General features: G+C 33.8%; 1 protein-coding gene across 2 annotated transcripts in view; it reads left to right on the top strand.

Moving 5' to 3' along the window:
- LOC114338882 (uncharacterized) overlaps positions 1 to 16185 on the top strand; it is a 103135-nt gene extending 86950 nt beyond the window's left edge. Inside the window, exons 7-8 of one of the 2 annotated variants that reach the window (XM_028289514.2) lie at positions 8137 to 8282; positions 15978 to 16185. In XM_028289514.2, coding sequence (XP_028145315.2) covers positions 8137 to 8282; positions 15978 to 16095 — 264 coding nt within the window. In that variant the 3' untranslated portion in view covers positions 16096 to 16185. Of the gene's footprint in view, positions 1 to 8136; positions 8283 to 15977 lie in introns of those variants that run through there. The other variant, XM_028289520.2, reaches the window with a different exon arrangement.
- Positions 16186 to 16970: the final 785 nt, after the last annotated feature.

The following is a 16970-nucleotide window of genomic DNA, read 5'->3' as shown; positions in this document are numbered from 1 at the left end:
AAAGAAGATTTTGATGAAGCGAGCCCATATCTTCACAAACGATTCTGAATAGCCGGGTTTGCAAAGCTTTACCTTTTGAGAGAATTCACAATTTTTATTACGTCCTTGCGCACGTCATGTAAAGTCAAGCGTCCACAGACCCGCATCGTACGCATCGTACGCAACGGATTTTAGTTTGACAATCGATAATGTGATCCGTACGATGCGGATCAGTGGACGCGGTTACATAAGTTTCTGTACAAGGCAAGCTAAAATCCGTTGCGTACGATGCGTCCGATGCGTACGATGCGGGTCTGTGGACGCTTGCCTTAAATCAGAAGGTACTAACTTAGCAGCTAGAGCCTGTCGATAAAGAAAACAGTATGTCGTATGTCGAAAGGAATATATATCGTTATTCGAAAGTATTCTGTGTAGGAATGAATATCTGGATTAGGTCGATTTTTCATGAATTTATTCACTCTTGGAATACATAAATCTATATTCAAATTTTCTAGACATGGCATTATTTCTTTAAGCAAAGCATTGAAATTTGTTTCTGCATTGTTGCGTTTGTCTTTCAAAACAAGCAGCGTATTTAGAACAGCATTCTGTGTAGAGCTTATAGCCAAATTTTTTGTTTGCAATAATTTGCTCAGAGGTAACGTTATTGCGAGTACTTCATTTAGACAAAACAAAGTGATAATAAAGCTGCAATTTGATGAGATCGCAAGTATATGCGTCCTAGCTTTACTGGAAGATTCTCTTTCGTTCCATTCGGAAATCAAATTCAAAGCTTGCAAAATTTTTTCAATCGATGCTTTAAACTGCAGAACGGAGTCGTGCCGTTCTACCCATCGCGTTTCACACAATCCAGAGAGCTGATCACCCAATGTTTGTTTGAGGACATAATTGCGTTTAGAAGAGGCTTTGAAAAAAGATATTATTTCCTTCATTAACCCTACAGCATTTCTCACACATTGAACGTTTGATGATTTCGACAAACTCAAATTTAAAGCATGATTGAAACATGGACATCGTACAGCTATATTCATTTCTTTTTGAATTTCTTGGACGGCTCCTTGTTGTTTTGATGTCATTACGCTGCATCCGTCTGTACAAACTCCTACACAATTTTCCAATGGTAAACGAAATTTTTGAACTTGTTTTATTACTGATTTTTCTAAAATAGTACCATTCAAAACCGGTTCCAACGTATCGGGACTGAGCTCATAGTTCTCAGAATGACAATCTATGAATGACACAAAATCCTTCCGCACGTTGTTACCTTCTAAGTATCTAATAACAATCGACATTTGGGAAACATGTGCTATGTCAGTAGTTTCGTCAAACATAATGCTGTATTATTTAGCATCACCAATTTTTTTCACGATAACAGACAAAATTTCGTCTTTACAACATTCAATCAACTAACTCATTTTGCGTTCTTTTGCTAATATATGTGGCACGTGACGACGTGTTTCTTAAATGCTCTTCTAAAGTTTTGTCTCCTGCTTCGATTCTGAATCGAAGAAGCTCTCGGAAGTTTCCCTCATTATTTGTCACATTGCTTTCTTCTAACAATGGCCCGTCATCTCCATGGCCACGGAAAGGTATACATTGTTTGGCTAAAAAAATTATAGATCGAATGATTGGTTTGAGCCGATTTCGATTATCCTCTATCTGCCTGGCTCGAGCACTATCTATCAAATTTCTTATATCTAAAGATCGGTTTTCGTAACATTTTATAAAATTATCGCTCGATAAAACCGCTTCAATGTGATATCGATTTGTATTATGTTTATCTAGCACACCATCCATTCCAAATAATTTTGCAAATTTTGTAACTGGTGTGGTAACCAAACTTTGCAAACTTGTTGCTTTATTTTTACCACCTGAATTTGCGAAGATAGCACAGTACTTACAAAAAAGTCCTTTCTTCAAGTCCGAAAACGCAATCCAGTTATATTTTTGGAGATGATCGTATCTCAAGTACCGCTTAACTAACTTGTTATTTTTGTTATGTTCAGAAAATGGAAATGAGTAGTTTTTTTCCGGAACCCACGTATTTTTCAAATAATTATATTTTTGAAAGTCTCCCAAACCACTCAAACCATCAACAACTCGACCAATGTCGTAGTTACTAACTTCATTGGACTTTTCTACAGCGACTTGCTTTAGAGTATTTTCATTATTAACTGATGTTTGTAATGTTGATACTGTTGTAAGTCGTTCTGGCACTACGAGATTCTGTTGAGAAGACGATGAGGAAGATGACCGGGATGACCCATTATCACCCACATCTTTAATTACTTTCTTCGGAACAACAGAAAAATACGAATTCAACGTATTCGTATTGTTTACCCTCTTCATTTTCTGAAAAAAAATAACATTTGTGATTCCGGCCAAACGAGAGATGGATATGCCCAGGTTTTTTAATTTGAGCCTAATAATAATTTGCAGTCACTTTTCGTTCAAATCGGAATCTATTAACTTTTGTATTTCGAAATAGCATCCTATATAGCGAACATCTGCGCTGGACGAGAGAAAACTGCAGAGTATTATTTACTCATTGCTGATGTATTCGTTCCGTTAGCAAACAGAAAATTATTCCTAACCTATCTATGGATTTTTACTCACCTGTCACCCTGGAATAAAATGATGATTACAATCCGGCAATATATATAGTGCACTGCACCTATGTCACCTCTATAACTACGATACGATAGTGTATATCGGGTAGACGATAGATACTTCAGAACGTTCAAATTTCTACACAATACACAACGATATAACTTCCATAAAAAAATATGTACATAGGCATTCTTATGTTTCTGTTTCTACACTGGACGTCGCCGGTGTCGGGATTCGCGCGGGAGGCGATGCACTTGCATTGGCGTAACCAGAGTTGAAGAGACAGGCATTATGATTAACTATCATTATTACAGATTGCAGTATCTAGGTATTTCAAAATCCGTATGTGAATCCATTCAAAATAATTAATTTACAGAGTAAATAATTTAAAATATATTAACATAACATTATCCTGTGTTGCTAGACAAGTTTATTTAAGGTGCATTGCCACCTTTGGGGGCCCCCATGCCCCCCCTTATGACCGCCCTTGTGTCCAGGATATGTTTGGCATTATCGATCTTATTTTGCAATGAGTTCCCTACTTTTGCCAGTAATAGCTTTAGCACCATTGCTACAAATAGCGATACAATTTTTGAAATGAATATTGTAGTCACAAGTGTTTTCCAAAAACATATCCTACAAACACTTGTCACTAGTGTTTGCAGGAATTGCTTTGCAAAATAAGATTGCTTCAGTGATACTGGCATCCGCTTCAAAGCGCGCACATACTACAAACTGTGCACAGTCGGAAACATTAATAGATTCGTCAAACTGCAAAACAAAATGTTTCTTTAATTTTTTTTCCTGCGTGAGTAACAGGTAAATGTACCAAAATAGGAAAAATAATTACTTAACGTATGTAGTCTTTTAATTATTACATTATTTCTTTGGTTTCCTATGACACAAGGGGGTCGTGAGAATATTTCAACCTGTAAAGGGGTCGCGAAATCAAAAATATTGAAAAACGCTGGTTTATTTACATATAAGTACACGAGCAGGACACCCTCAAAAAAGCGCTTAGTTTTCGAGATACTGACCACGGAGGGTCGAAGGGTTAAGTTTATTGATACTTTATATTTTCGAGGGTGCTGAAAACGAAAATGAGGTTTATTTTGAATTTTATGTGAGGGAACATTGTCAAAATCGCAATTTTAACCTAAAAATAAAAAAAAAATCACGTTTTTTTGCGTTTACCTCGCTACAACTATGTTCCGTTTTAATATTTTTTTTCTGAAATTGTTACAGTATGTAGCTCTAATATTTCTGAAGACAACGGTATCTGTCTCAAGCTTTTATTCTTATCCTGATAAAGGTTATGAATTTTTCAAAGGAAAAGGTGCGGATTTGTGCATTGCAAAGTTTAATTGCAAAAGTTGTGTGACGAAGTTTAAAATTTAGCTTTTTAATTACATTTATGTTAAAATAAAGAGTACAAAGAAGTTTTCTGGAAAGTTTTAGATCAAAATGTTTTATAGAAAAAAAAATGGTGCAACTTTTAATGTCGACATTAGAAATGCCCAATATAACGCTTATTTTTCGAGGTACTGACCATGGGTGGAGAATGGCTAATTTTGGTCTTAGATTATGTTTTTGACCGTGACGAAAACGAAAATAAAATTTATTTTAAATTTTAGGTGGGGGAATATTGTCAAAATTGTAATTGTACCCTAAAAATAAAAAAAAATCACATTTTTTGCGTTTAGCTCGCTACAACTCCGTTTTAATATTTTTTTCTAAAGTTTCTACACTATATATCACTCACTTTTTTTGAAGACAATGGTTTCTGCTTTAAGATTTTAGTCTTATTCTAGTAAAAGTTATGAATCTTTTAAAGTACAAGGTGCAGATTCGTGAATTGCAAAGTTTAATCGCAAAATTTGACTGACAAAATTAGAAATATAGATTTTAAATCAAATTCAAAAATAAAACATAAGTACAAAAAAGTTTCCTGGAAAGTTTTGGATCAAAATGTTTTATAGAAAACAAATGGTGCAACGTTTAACATCTACATTATAAATCCCCAAAATAACGCTAATTTTTCGAGATACTAATCATTGGTGGTGAATGGCTAATTTTAGTCTTACTTTATGTTTTTGATGGTGCCGAAAACGAAAATCAAGTTTATTTTGAGTTTTAGTTGGGAAAAAATTGTCAAAATCGCAATTTTGCCCTAAAAATAAAAAAAAAGTTAAACCACGTTTTTCTTAAAATTAAAAGTTGCAACATATTTTTTCTATAACACATCTAGACCTAAAACTCCCCATAAAACTTCTTTGTACTCTATGTTTCAACATAAACGTAATTATTAAGATAAATTTTAAATTTTGCCTCTTAACTTTTGCGATTAAACTTTGCAATTCAAGAATCTGTACCTTGTACTTTAAAAAATTCATAACGTTTACTAGAATTAGACTAAAATCTTAAAGCAGGTACCAAAAAAGTGAGCAACATATAGTGTACAAATCTTAGATAAAAATATTAAAATCGACCAGAGTTATAGCGAGTTAAACGCAAAAAACGTGATTTCACTTTTTTTTATTTCTATGGTAAAATTGCGATTTTGACAATATCCCCCCGCCCCCCCCCCCCCCATAAAATTTAAAATAAATTTCATTTTCGTTTTCAGCACCATCAAAAACAAAATCTAAGACCAAAATTAGCCATTCACCACACATAGTCAGTATCTCGAAAAATAACCGTTATATCGGGATTTCTAATGTCGATAATAAAAGTTACACTATTTTTTTTCTATAAAACATTTTGACCAAAATTTTCCGGAAAACTTCTTTGTACTCTCTACTTTAACATAAACGTGATTAAAAGGCTAAATTTTAAATTTCGTCACTCAACTTTTGCGATTAAACTTTGCAATGCACAAATCCGTACCTTTCCCTTTGAAAAATTCATAACCTTTATTAGAATAAGAATTAAAGCTTAAAAGAAGTATCGTTGTCTTTAGAAATGTTAGAGCTATATACTGTAAAAATTTCAGAAAAAAATATTAAAATTGAACAGAGTTGTAGCGAGGTAAACGCAAAAAAACGTGATTTATTTTTAGGTTAAAATTGCGATTTTGACAATGTTCCCCCACATAAAATTTAAAATAAACTTCATTTTCGTTTTCAGCACCCTCGAAAATATAAAGCATGAATAAAATTAGCCCTTCGGCCCTCCGTGGTCAGTACCTGGTCATTTTAGGGGTATCTCCCGCTCGCCTAAAGGCGATTGTGGTTTAGGCCGCGTTCAGAGTGGACGAGCAAAGAGCAAAGAGCAAAGAGCAAAGCGGAGAAATCAAACTCATACTGGGAAATGGAGGTACACAGAGTGCTAGCAAAGAGCAAAGCGGCGAAACCAAAAAAGTTTGATTTCTCCGCTTGCACTTTTTGGTCCATTTTGTGCGACCGCTCCCGTCTGAAAAAAATTTTGATTCGGTTTCTTTGTCAATTCCTATTCAAAAATGTCCCCTTTAAACAAATCTGAAAAGTACCGGGCGGAATTTTTGGGCAGAAATTGTTTAAACAATTTTATCTACTCTATGTTATGTTATGTGTAAGTTTTTAATTTGTGAAAACTGTCATTATAGATAGCAGTGCGTGAAGTGTTTAAAGTGAGCGTGAAGTAACAATGTATTTTAAATGGGACTTACTTTTTCGCACTGTTTTTAACACACTTTCATATAATCAAATATCCTTAACTTTGGCGTTGTCATGGTGATGACATAATGAGCAATAAATTACGACAAAAGTTTTTACAGTTTTGTGGTTTGAAAGAAGTTAGAATTTTTAAATGTCAAAGTTCTAAAAATTGTAGAATAGAAATGAATTCCAGTGACGAAGAGTTACAGTTTTTTTATTTATTTATGGTAGAGTAGATAAAATATTGTATGAAACTGTGCACGAAGTACTTTTTGCGAACTTACGCGATATATAGCACTCGCTCCGCTGTCGCTAGTGCTCTAAATATCGCGTGCGTTCGCAAAAAGCATACTTCACGAACTGTTTCATAAATAACTATTTTTAAACAAATACAAAAGATCACGTTTTTTGCTCCGGAACATATATTTTTAGGTTTTTTGGGTTATTCTAAACAAAAAAGGTATCTTGTAATTTTTCCCAAAAATTAATAGTGTTCGAGTTATAGGCGATTTAAAATCTGAAAAATGCGAAAATACGCATTTTCGTGGCTTAAAAAATCATATTTCAATTAGTATTTTTGAGGTTACCAGATACTTAAATTGATGATTAAACATTCAGCTTCGATTCTGAAGAGTGATCGCGTCTAACCTTAATTTATACCGTTGTTTTTTAATTGTTAAATATGCGTGTTTATCAGATTTTTTTGCCGGTGCGGCGCGCTCTGTTTCAAAAATCTCCTATTTCCTCCGAAAATTATTTTTTCTAGATTTTTTGGGATATTCTAAATAAAATAAGTTTCTTGACATTTTTCTCAAAAGTTAATAGTTTTAAAGTTATAAGTTAATAAAAAACTCATTTTTGGATTTTAAATCGCTTATAACTTTAAAACTCTTAACTTTTGAGAAAAATGTCAAGAAACTTATTTTATTTAGAAAATCCCAAAAAATCTAGAAAAAATAATTTTCGGAGGAAAATAGGAGATTTTTGAAATAGAGCGCGCCGCACCGGCAAAAAAATCGCATATTTAACAATTAAAAAACAACGGTATAAATTAAGGTTAGATGCGATCACTCTTCAGAGTCTTGAAGCTCAATGTTTAAACTTCAATTTAAGTATCTGGCAACCTCAAAAATACTAATTTAAATATGAGTTTTTAGGCCTCGAAAATGCGTATTTTCGCATTTTTCAGATTTTAAATTGCCTATAACTCGAAAACTATCAATTTTTGAGAACATTTACAAGATACCTTTGTTGTTTAGAATGACCCACAAAACTTAAAAATATATGTTCCAGAGCAAAAAACGTGATCTTTTGTATTTGTTTAAAAAAATTGTTTAAACAATTTCTGCCCAAAAATTCCGCCCGGCACCCTTCAGATTTGTTTAAAGGAAATTTTAAAATATTTTTAAATAGGAATCCACAAAGAGACCGAATCGGAAATTTTTTCAGACGGGAGCGGTCTCACTACATGGACTACTGTGAGAGTAAAGAGCAAATATCCTACCGCTCCTATCCATACTGCCGAGTGGAAAAGAACTAAACTCTCGTCTAGCGTAACTACCCGCTATTAGCACTTCTTTGCTCTTTGCTCTTTGCTCTTTGCTCGTCCACTCTGAACGTGCACTTTTTGATCTTTGCTCTTTGCTCGTTGCTCGTTGCTCTTTGCTCTTTGCTCTTTGCTCTTTGCTCGTCCACTCTGAACGCGGCGTTAGGGAGCGGAGCGTTCACAAGACGAAACACAACTGTTAGTACCGCTCTATCAAGAACTGTTCCCTCACTTTTTCGTCTCCTAAATCGTGAAGACGTGAATTTTTATGTATTTCATTTTACGTATTATTCATTGTTGTAGCTATTATGATTTACAAGAAATAACTTTATTTAAATTTTTTAGGACCATGGAGGGAAATCTGGTAAGGGATTCTTTAGTTTCTTTAAGAACTGGAGGAAAAACGGCAAAAGTGGCTCAAAACGGAAAGAACCAAAACGGAAAGTGGGTTTGTCGAATGACATCGAAGATGATATATCTGAATCCATAAGGTAAAACCATTTTCTCGCATACAATACCTTAAAATAACACAAAGACCCATTTTTATTTCATGAAAAAGTGTTTCAAGTTTAATAGGTGTCCTATAGTAAATGGGGTGTGCTGTTCACGAATCTGTCCTTCGCTTTTTTTCAGCACGTCAGGTTTTCAGGGAAAGTATGTTTCAAAATTTTCATAGAAACTACCAAAAATTCTTCAGTTATTGTAGTTCCAAGATACTTAAATTCTCTAACGTGCTCAAAGTTAAAGTTATTGATGGTGATGTTCTGGCCGATGCTGTCTCTGCTTTGGTTATTGAGGCTCGTATTACATATATTTCGTTTTACTTTCATTGATTAGGAGCCCCATCAGTAAAAGGGCTAGGACAGTTCGGCGTATTTTCCCATGTAAAATCCCATAAGAAATCGCTGAGGTCCATTCTGCTCATTTTTGTCTCATTTTGCGCAAAGCTGACTACAGGCTGACTCGACCTGACTACAGGCTGACTCGACACCGACGTACCACTGACTCGACTCTGACTCGACTCCGAGTCGAGTCAGCCTGTAGTCAGGTCGAGTCAGCGTCGAGTCAGGTCGAGTCAGGTAGAGTCAGCGTCAAGTCAGGTCGAATCAGCCTGTAGTCAGCTTTGCGCAAAATGAGACAAAAATGAGCAGAATGGGCCTTAGCGATTTCTTATGGGATTTTACATGGGAAAATACGCCGAACTGTCCTAGCCCTTTTACTCCAATCTTCTCTGCTTCATTCTCGAACCTGACGAAAGTCTCCTTCATCCTTAATCTGTTGCCTATGAGATCGATATCGTCTGCAAATGCCAACAGTAAATTTGGTGTTTTCGATGAAATTCTGTAGTCGGCTTTTAGAATCTTGGACTTCTGATTACGTGTTCCAGAGCTAAGTTGAAGAGTTGTGGTGAAAGTGCATCTCCCTGCTTTAGTCCATTGTTTATTTCAAATGTCTCCGAGTATTGTTGTCCAACTCTCACCTTACATCGTAACCGTTCCATACACATTCGTATCAAATTGACTAGTTTTTTTGGAAAGTCAAGTTCCTGCATCGCTGTCCACAGGCACGTAGCCAAGGAAGGGGTCCATGGGGTCTGGACCCCTCCCAAAACTGTCTCGGCTTTGGTACCAAGGCAACAAGTTTATCCCCAAGTCATTATTATTTTTTTGGAAAAGTGAACGAAATTATTATTTTTTACTAGGATTATTTCTATTTTTATTAGTCAGTGTACGGATCAATTTATACATCAGATTTACCAAAAACGAAAGGATTCTATCAGGATTTCAAATTCTTTTACCTTTTACTTTTTATAGAAGACCAGGTGTATCTACTCTTTTCTATGGAATCCTATATTTCGTTAGTAGTCACTAACATCGCCAGAGACGCTAAAATGATATTAAAGATACAATGATGAAATTAGGCATTAAAAACAACTTACTAGGGTGAGATTATCGTCATATATGTAGATGTTATATCTTACCCTAGTAAGTTTTTTTTAATACCTAATGTCACGATTGTAGCTTTAATATCATTTTAGCGTCCCTGATGATGTTAGTGACTACTAACAAAATATAGGATTCCGTTCTACATTCCGATTCCGATTCCGTACATTCTATCTTGCACTTAGTAAAAGTACAGTAAAACCTGCCATATCCGGATCAATGTGGCGACAGACCGATCCGGATATGAAAAAATCCGGATATCAAGACCGCTTCTGTGACCACTTCTTTTATAGTCTCTGAAGCGTTTTCTCCTTCATACATTCCAGTAATCAACGCCGTCAATAACTTTCGTCGATAGACACGTTTTATAGATTCTATAATACATTAATTAGCCATCTTTTAGTTCTTTTAGGTCGGGATGAGAGGGTGCTTTGTCCAACAGCAGGACTGCCTTTCTCGGTAGATCCGGACGGCAGAACCGTCCGGATATGGGGAGGTCCGGATATGACAGGTCCGGATATGGCAGGTTCTACTGTAATTTGAAAAATTTTAAAAATGTAAGTTTTGCATGGTTAAAATATTTTAAATTTAGAAATATTTGTCCGCAGATTGCTCCTTTACACCAGTGGCGGCTCGTATAACTTTAGGAAGGTAGTGCCAGAATACGGGCAGCTGCCTAAATTTTTAGTGACGGTTTCACGATATTGTCAAAAAGGATATAAAATAGAAATTAAAAAAAAAATAGGTGCAGATATTTTTATCTTATATTACTATTTTTGGGATGACAAGAAATTGACCAAAATGTATCAAAACAGTTCCGTAAATTAAGTAATTAACAATAAAAAAACTCAACTTACCACCAGTATTTACTGCTGATGTACTTTTTTTTTCATCACTAGGTGGGGAATCTGCAAACAGACGTCGGAAGTAAACATTTCCAACAGTGCTGGGTTCCTGAGCTGAAACCTTCTCAGCTGAAACTGAATCAGTGTCACGTCGACCAGTTTGGCCCTAAATCGGACCTCCCTGCCCTCCGTAACTCCGATGTGGCCGGGAAAAGCTAAACCCCACCCCTCTCATACTAGGGCATCAGGGTGGAATCGCCCGTTAGGGTATGATTTCTCCCCGATGTCCTTCTTTTGCCCGATTCTCAGTCGCTCGTCATCACGCATCAGCTTCCGTCTCTCGCACTCATCCGACCACCACGTCCTTTAATCCTATGCTGTCAATCTTTCATTCTTCCTACCACTGCTGATGTACTTGAAGTTTGTTGTTACGATTTGGTCTCTAGAGCCTATTTAGAAAATTATAAAAATAACACTATTTTATTATTTACACACACGCACAAAGTTATTTAATATCACTGTTAAAGTTTACGATATGTGAAGTCCATCCTTCTTTATTTTTTGGTGGCAAAGTTTTCAATGACTTTATTATTAAAATTGTCAATGCCATTTACAAAATGTCTTTCTGCAGACAGCATACCTAAAGCACTTAGTCGTTCTTCCTTCATGGTATTTCTGAGGAATGTCTTTTTAGCATTGAAAAACAACGTTCTGCTTCAGATGTTGACATGGGAATGGTTATTAATATACTTAAAAGTTTAACAGTTTCTTCAAATGTACATTTTAAACCTTCATCATTTAATAAAACTGATAACGGAACAGCCCCAGAGGTAGACTTAATTCGTCTCGCTGATACAATACTTGTAATTAAGTTTTAAGCCGAGTTTTGCTTAAAAATAAAAATTGTGTGCATGTTTCATTAAGAAATGATTCGGGGAACTTATCCTTATAAGCAGAAAACTTCTCTGACATAAATAAATGAGAAGCAACTAAATGTCCGGAGAAGGTAAACCTTGTTTTTATTCGCAACAAAACTGCATCGCATATCTCGTCACCTCCAAACAAAACGCATACAAAACAGAAAAGTTTATTAGTTTGTTCGCAACCACACAACCAGCTATTTTTATCATAAATAGTTTTATTAAACTTACGACAGCGAAGTTTTTGTCCATTTCCACTTTGTTTTTCAATTTTTAAATCGGGTAATGTCCGACCGAGTTCTTTATTTTGAAGTTTTTTTCCTAACGAAAAACCACCAAAAGAGTTTTTTAATATACTAATTTGATTCATTGTCAATAAATAAATTAAACGTAGAAAATAATCAAAATATTATTTATATACCTACGACACCCACGACCACGACGCACTAATAATTACAAATTAAAAAATATAGTAGAGTATAAACACAAATATACAATACAGTAGTAGTATTGTAGATAATAAACACAATAGCGTCAAGCGAACGCGTAAAGAAACTAGAAATAGATCTAAAACATTGTATCTTAAGATCTACTTTTCGAGATTTCGAGCCTGGCACGGAGAGTCCAATTTAAACGTATATTAAAAGTGCAATACCGCTCTATATCTGTCACTTACATAGGATGCTCATACAATCTTTCTCTTTTCTGGCGTGCCACTATAGCTTTCGGCACCGGGATTTTCATGATCTCCATCCCTTATCCGGTCAGCTGTGGGTGGCCAGAGTCGGTGGTTAGATGTGCATTGCGCTACACAGAAATAATCACAAAAAAAATTAACAGGCATTAAGATGTTTTTAAGATAAAAAATATGTTTCTGCATAGTTAGCAAGGTAGTGCCATGGCTCTATGGCACTACCTCACGGGCCGCCACTGATTTACACTGTACACAAAAGTTTATTGTCATTGTTCTTAGACGGCTAGGGCATAAGTAGCACACTGTCCGTTTTCTTTCGATAGGATTATTCGGTTCAGAAACTGATTGTATATTTAGGATTTCGTTTATATTTATGTCCTGTCGGATATTGCACCGTAAATTTAATATGTTTAATCTTTTGCACATCTATGACTCAGCAAGGCTTTTGCCCAAATCAAACATAAACTGAGAGTGGAAAACTGGCTTCCTATTTGTTTTGCGCGAATTATCGAAATATATCACATATGATTGATAGTACTTATGTTTATTATCCCTTAAAAAACACACAGTATCCATGGTAATGTTACGGTTGCTACCATGGACCGATTTTGTCAAATCCTTCACATAAAAATTTGTAAGAGGTAATCCTCCGGTATCGAAGTTTTTGCCAAGATAGGGACTGGCATCAATCATAATATTTGGAGAATGAATCGCAAAGCATAGCAATATTTATGCTTGTACATAGACGTGCTATGTTACTATCGTTAACACTAAAGCGTCGTAATATTTACGACAGGATACCTAATTCACACACTTCTGCACATAGGCTATTGATTATATTCAAAATAAGATAGCTAAAAGGAACTACAACGTTAACGGGGTTTTATTATTTTATATGGTCAATGGACATCTATATATGAAAAAACGGCGGAGTGCTACCATTTAAAGGGGCGCGTTTTTGAGAAATGGGTGAATTAGTCCCTGGGCACAGGTTACATTAGGGTGAGTTCTATGCACTTTTGGTACAAACATAACTACATAAAAATTGTTCCTGGTTAAATTTCCTATCTAATTATCACTTTTTAAAGTCAAGGATACTTTTTTTTATAAAAATATATTCAAAAGAAAAAGCACAAAGAAACCCAAAAGAAAGAAATTTTGTTTATTGTCCCATAACTTTTGTCCACGAGGATATAGGTATAGATATTGCTTCACAGAAAAAAAACATACATATTTCTTCTTTAAAATGTTGTTTAGTAGAGGTAATTAGGATTTACAGTTTTCGAAATATGATTTTTCAAAGTTCGCCACTCACAGCAATTTTGGGCAATTTTTCTTGTTATTTCGCAAATATTGTTCTGTAACTTTTTTCTACGTAACTTTAGGTATATGCAATGGTACACTTAATAGAAATAAAAACCAAATACCTTTAAAATGGTCTACTGTATAACGTTGTACGACTTTTTTAAAGAGGTTATGGTTTTTCAAGATTTTATACTTTTGATTTTTTATAATATTATATAAAATTCAAATAATATTATTATATAATATATTATATATTATATATTATATATTACCTAATATAAAAAAAATATTTTTTATATTTTGTACGATTATTTTTGAATAAGATATTATTTTTCAAAATGTAATAAGTACTTGCAATGATTTTTGATTTTAGGATTATTTTTTAAATATCTCATTATAACTTTTTTTTTCTTGTACATGAATATACTATAATATAATATATTATATTGCTCAATAAAGAGGGCTTACTTTCTGTTCTTTAAAATGGTGTATCATATATATTTAAATAATGGAAACCGAGTGATTCTTTGATATTTTTTTACCTGTATTATTTAAAATTATTTCTTTTACAAAAATTACATAAACATTAGTCTTAGAAAACATCACTTTAGTTAAAATTATTTAAACGTTGACATTTAAAAATTTTCAAAATCAAAGTCCATCTCTTCGTTAGCATTAGCTTTAATATCTTCCTCTGACACCTCAGTTATCTTAGAGTTCCCACAATTAGTATCCATGCACATGCACCCTTTGCAGAATATTGAACAACTAATTCCTATCTTTCTACAACCGCAGTTTTTTGTACATCCTTTGGTACATTTACATGCTATTTTTTCAAGCAAAGCTTGTGGTGTAGGAGCTTTGACAGTAAATATTGGAATTAATCCATATTTTAAAGTTTGCCCGGCCTAGTCAAGTGGATCCAATGTATTGCCTATAAAAAAATAAGATTCAATCATAACACACAATCACATAAAAAAGTTATAATGAGAAATTTAAAAAATAATCCTAAAATCAAAAATCGTTGTAAGTAGGTACTTACATATTACATTTTGAAAAAGCATATCTTATTCAAAAATAATCCTAGAATTTTTTGTAATACACCATTTTAAAGTAAACAGAATAATATTTCTTTTTTATTATATAATATGTACCTAAATGTAGAAAAAAAAGTTATAATGGGAAATTTAAAAAGAAATCGTAAAAAATATAAAAACTCATTAAAAGTATAAAATCTTGAAAAAGATAACCTCTTTAAAAGAAGTCATACAACATTATACAGTAGAACATTTGAAAGGTAATTGATTTCTATTTCTCTTACATGTACCATTGTATATGCCTAAAGTTACGTAGAAAAAAGTTACAGAACAATATTTGCGAAATAAAAAGGAAAATTGCCCAAAATTGCTGTGAGTGGCGAACTTTGAAAAATCATATTTCGAAAACTGTAAATCCTAATAACCACTACCAAACATCAATTTAAAGAGAAAATATGTAAGTTTTTTTCTGTGACGCAATGTATATACCTATATCCCAGTGGACAAAAGTTATGGGACAAAAAACAAAATTTCTTTATTTTTGGTTTCTTTGTGCTTTTTCTTTTGAATATATTTTTATAAAAAAAAGTATCTTTGACTTTAAAAAGTTATATTTAGATAGAAAATTTAACCAGGAACAATTTGTATGTAGACGTGTTTGTACAAAAAGTGCATAGAACTCACCCTAACCTGTGCCCAGGGACTAATTCACCCATTTCTCAAAAACGCACCCCTTTAAATGGTAGCACTCCGCGGTTTTTTCATATATAGAGATTCATTAACCATATGAAATAATAAAATTCCGTTAACGTTGTAGTTCCTTTCTATAGTACATAATCAATAGCCTAACAAAAGTTAACTGACATTTATACACCAACGTTACTCTAGTACTAAAGAACTCTGGAACCCTAGTTCTTGGGATTTTCCGTTGCTCAGAAATTTCGCAGAAAGAGTATTAGTATTCTAGGGTTAAAATAGTTTTTTCAAATATTGCATATGGATCTTAAAATTTATTCTGAATATTTTTTCAATACCTTACCGCTCAATCGAACGAAAATTTTGAGTTGTGTTTGGATCCCCCTCAAGCACATTTCCTGGCTACGTGCCTGGCTGTCCACAGTGTGTGTAGCCCTGCAAACTCTATCTAATGCATGTTTAAAATCTACATAATATGATCATCTAATGAAGCTCACTGTCCGGTTTAAATCCTCATTGATAATCCCCAACGATTTCTTCTATGTATGTTTTGGTTCCTTCTAGCAGGACTTTTGCAAGGACTTGACAATGAAAATATGGAAGAAATTAGTTATTAGTAGACGTACGAAAATATAGGAAAATCAGTTTTTAATTGTACGAAAAGGTCTATTGTATAATTTCAGATGAAAGTTAAATCTACATCTGGTATTACTATGTCGACTAAAAATTATTATTTTCTATTTTAGCGGGGTGTCGGGAACTGAAACAGAAGAACACAGAAGATCAAGAAGATCAAGTATGAGCTCTTACAAGGACCGTCCTCTTCCCAGTCATTTTCGTCAAAACATTTACAAATTTAACTGACATGATCAAAACATTTTTTTTATAACATACATGTATTTACATTTGTCTGTCCTATTGTGTACACTGATTAAAGTTGGGCTTAATAAAAAACAGTATTATAAATGGTTAGAAATTAAAAAAGTAAGAAATTATCTAAGGGAAAGTCACCTACGATCAACATTTCTATTCCACTTTAATCTATTTCGCGCTTTGCTTTCCAAATTTTTTATTTTTTATAAAATTGCAATATCTTGTTCTATTAATAATAATAATATCTTGTTGAAATTTTGTCACTTCCTTTATCAGGCGAGGCCCCCTGCGAATTAAGAATGTTATCTTGGCATTCTTAGCTCCGATGCTCATAGGGTAACAGAGATACCTGCTGTGGAACAAATACTGACACCTGGAGATATTAGACACTAGGGTGGGTCGAAAAAAATATATATTGTTTCATTTTTATAATGTTTCATTGCTATTCGCGGTGTGCAAGTACTTGGAAAGGGAAACGAGAAACGACCCTGCGCGAGTCGCGGAGAAATATTGCAACTATCTTAAATAATTCATATTGTCAATTGAAATTGTCAAATTGACGTATATTTCATACCTTCTGTCAATGAAGCAGAAAAATTATATATTGCTCCACAATATTGATATGATATGCAATTATTATATAAAGGTAAATTTAATTAATTGTATTTTGCTTGCAGTACTGCATTTTAATAACTAATTTTATTTACTACATACAATTGTTGATGTTTTCATAACATAACCTGAATCTTATTTTTTCTTCTTATTATTTTTTTTGGACTATGGCCTTGACAATTATCCAGTAACCAGGACTAATATAATTGGCCAATATAATTAAAAGTGCGAATAATAGTACAGAGCGTAGAAAT

Source organism: Diabrotica virgifera, chromosome 4 (genome assembly GCF_917563875.1).
Source record: "Diabrotica virgifera virgifera chromosome 4, PGI_DIABVI_V3a".
Classification (NCBI taxonomy): Eukaryota; Metazoa; Arthropoda; class Insecta; order Coleoptera; family Chrysomelidae; genus Diabrotica; species Diabrotica virgifera.
This window is presented reverse-complemented; position numbering and strand designations above follow the sequence as displayed.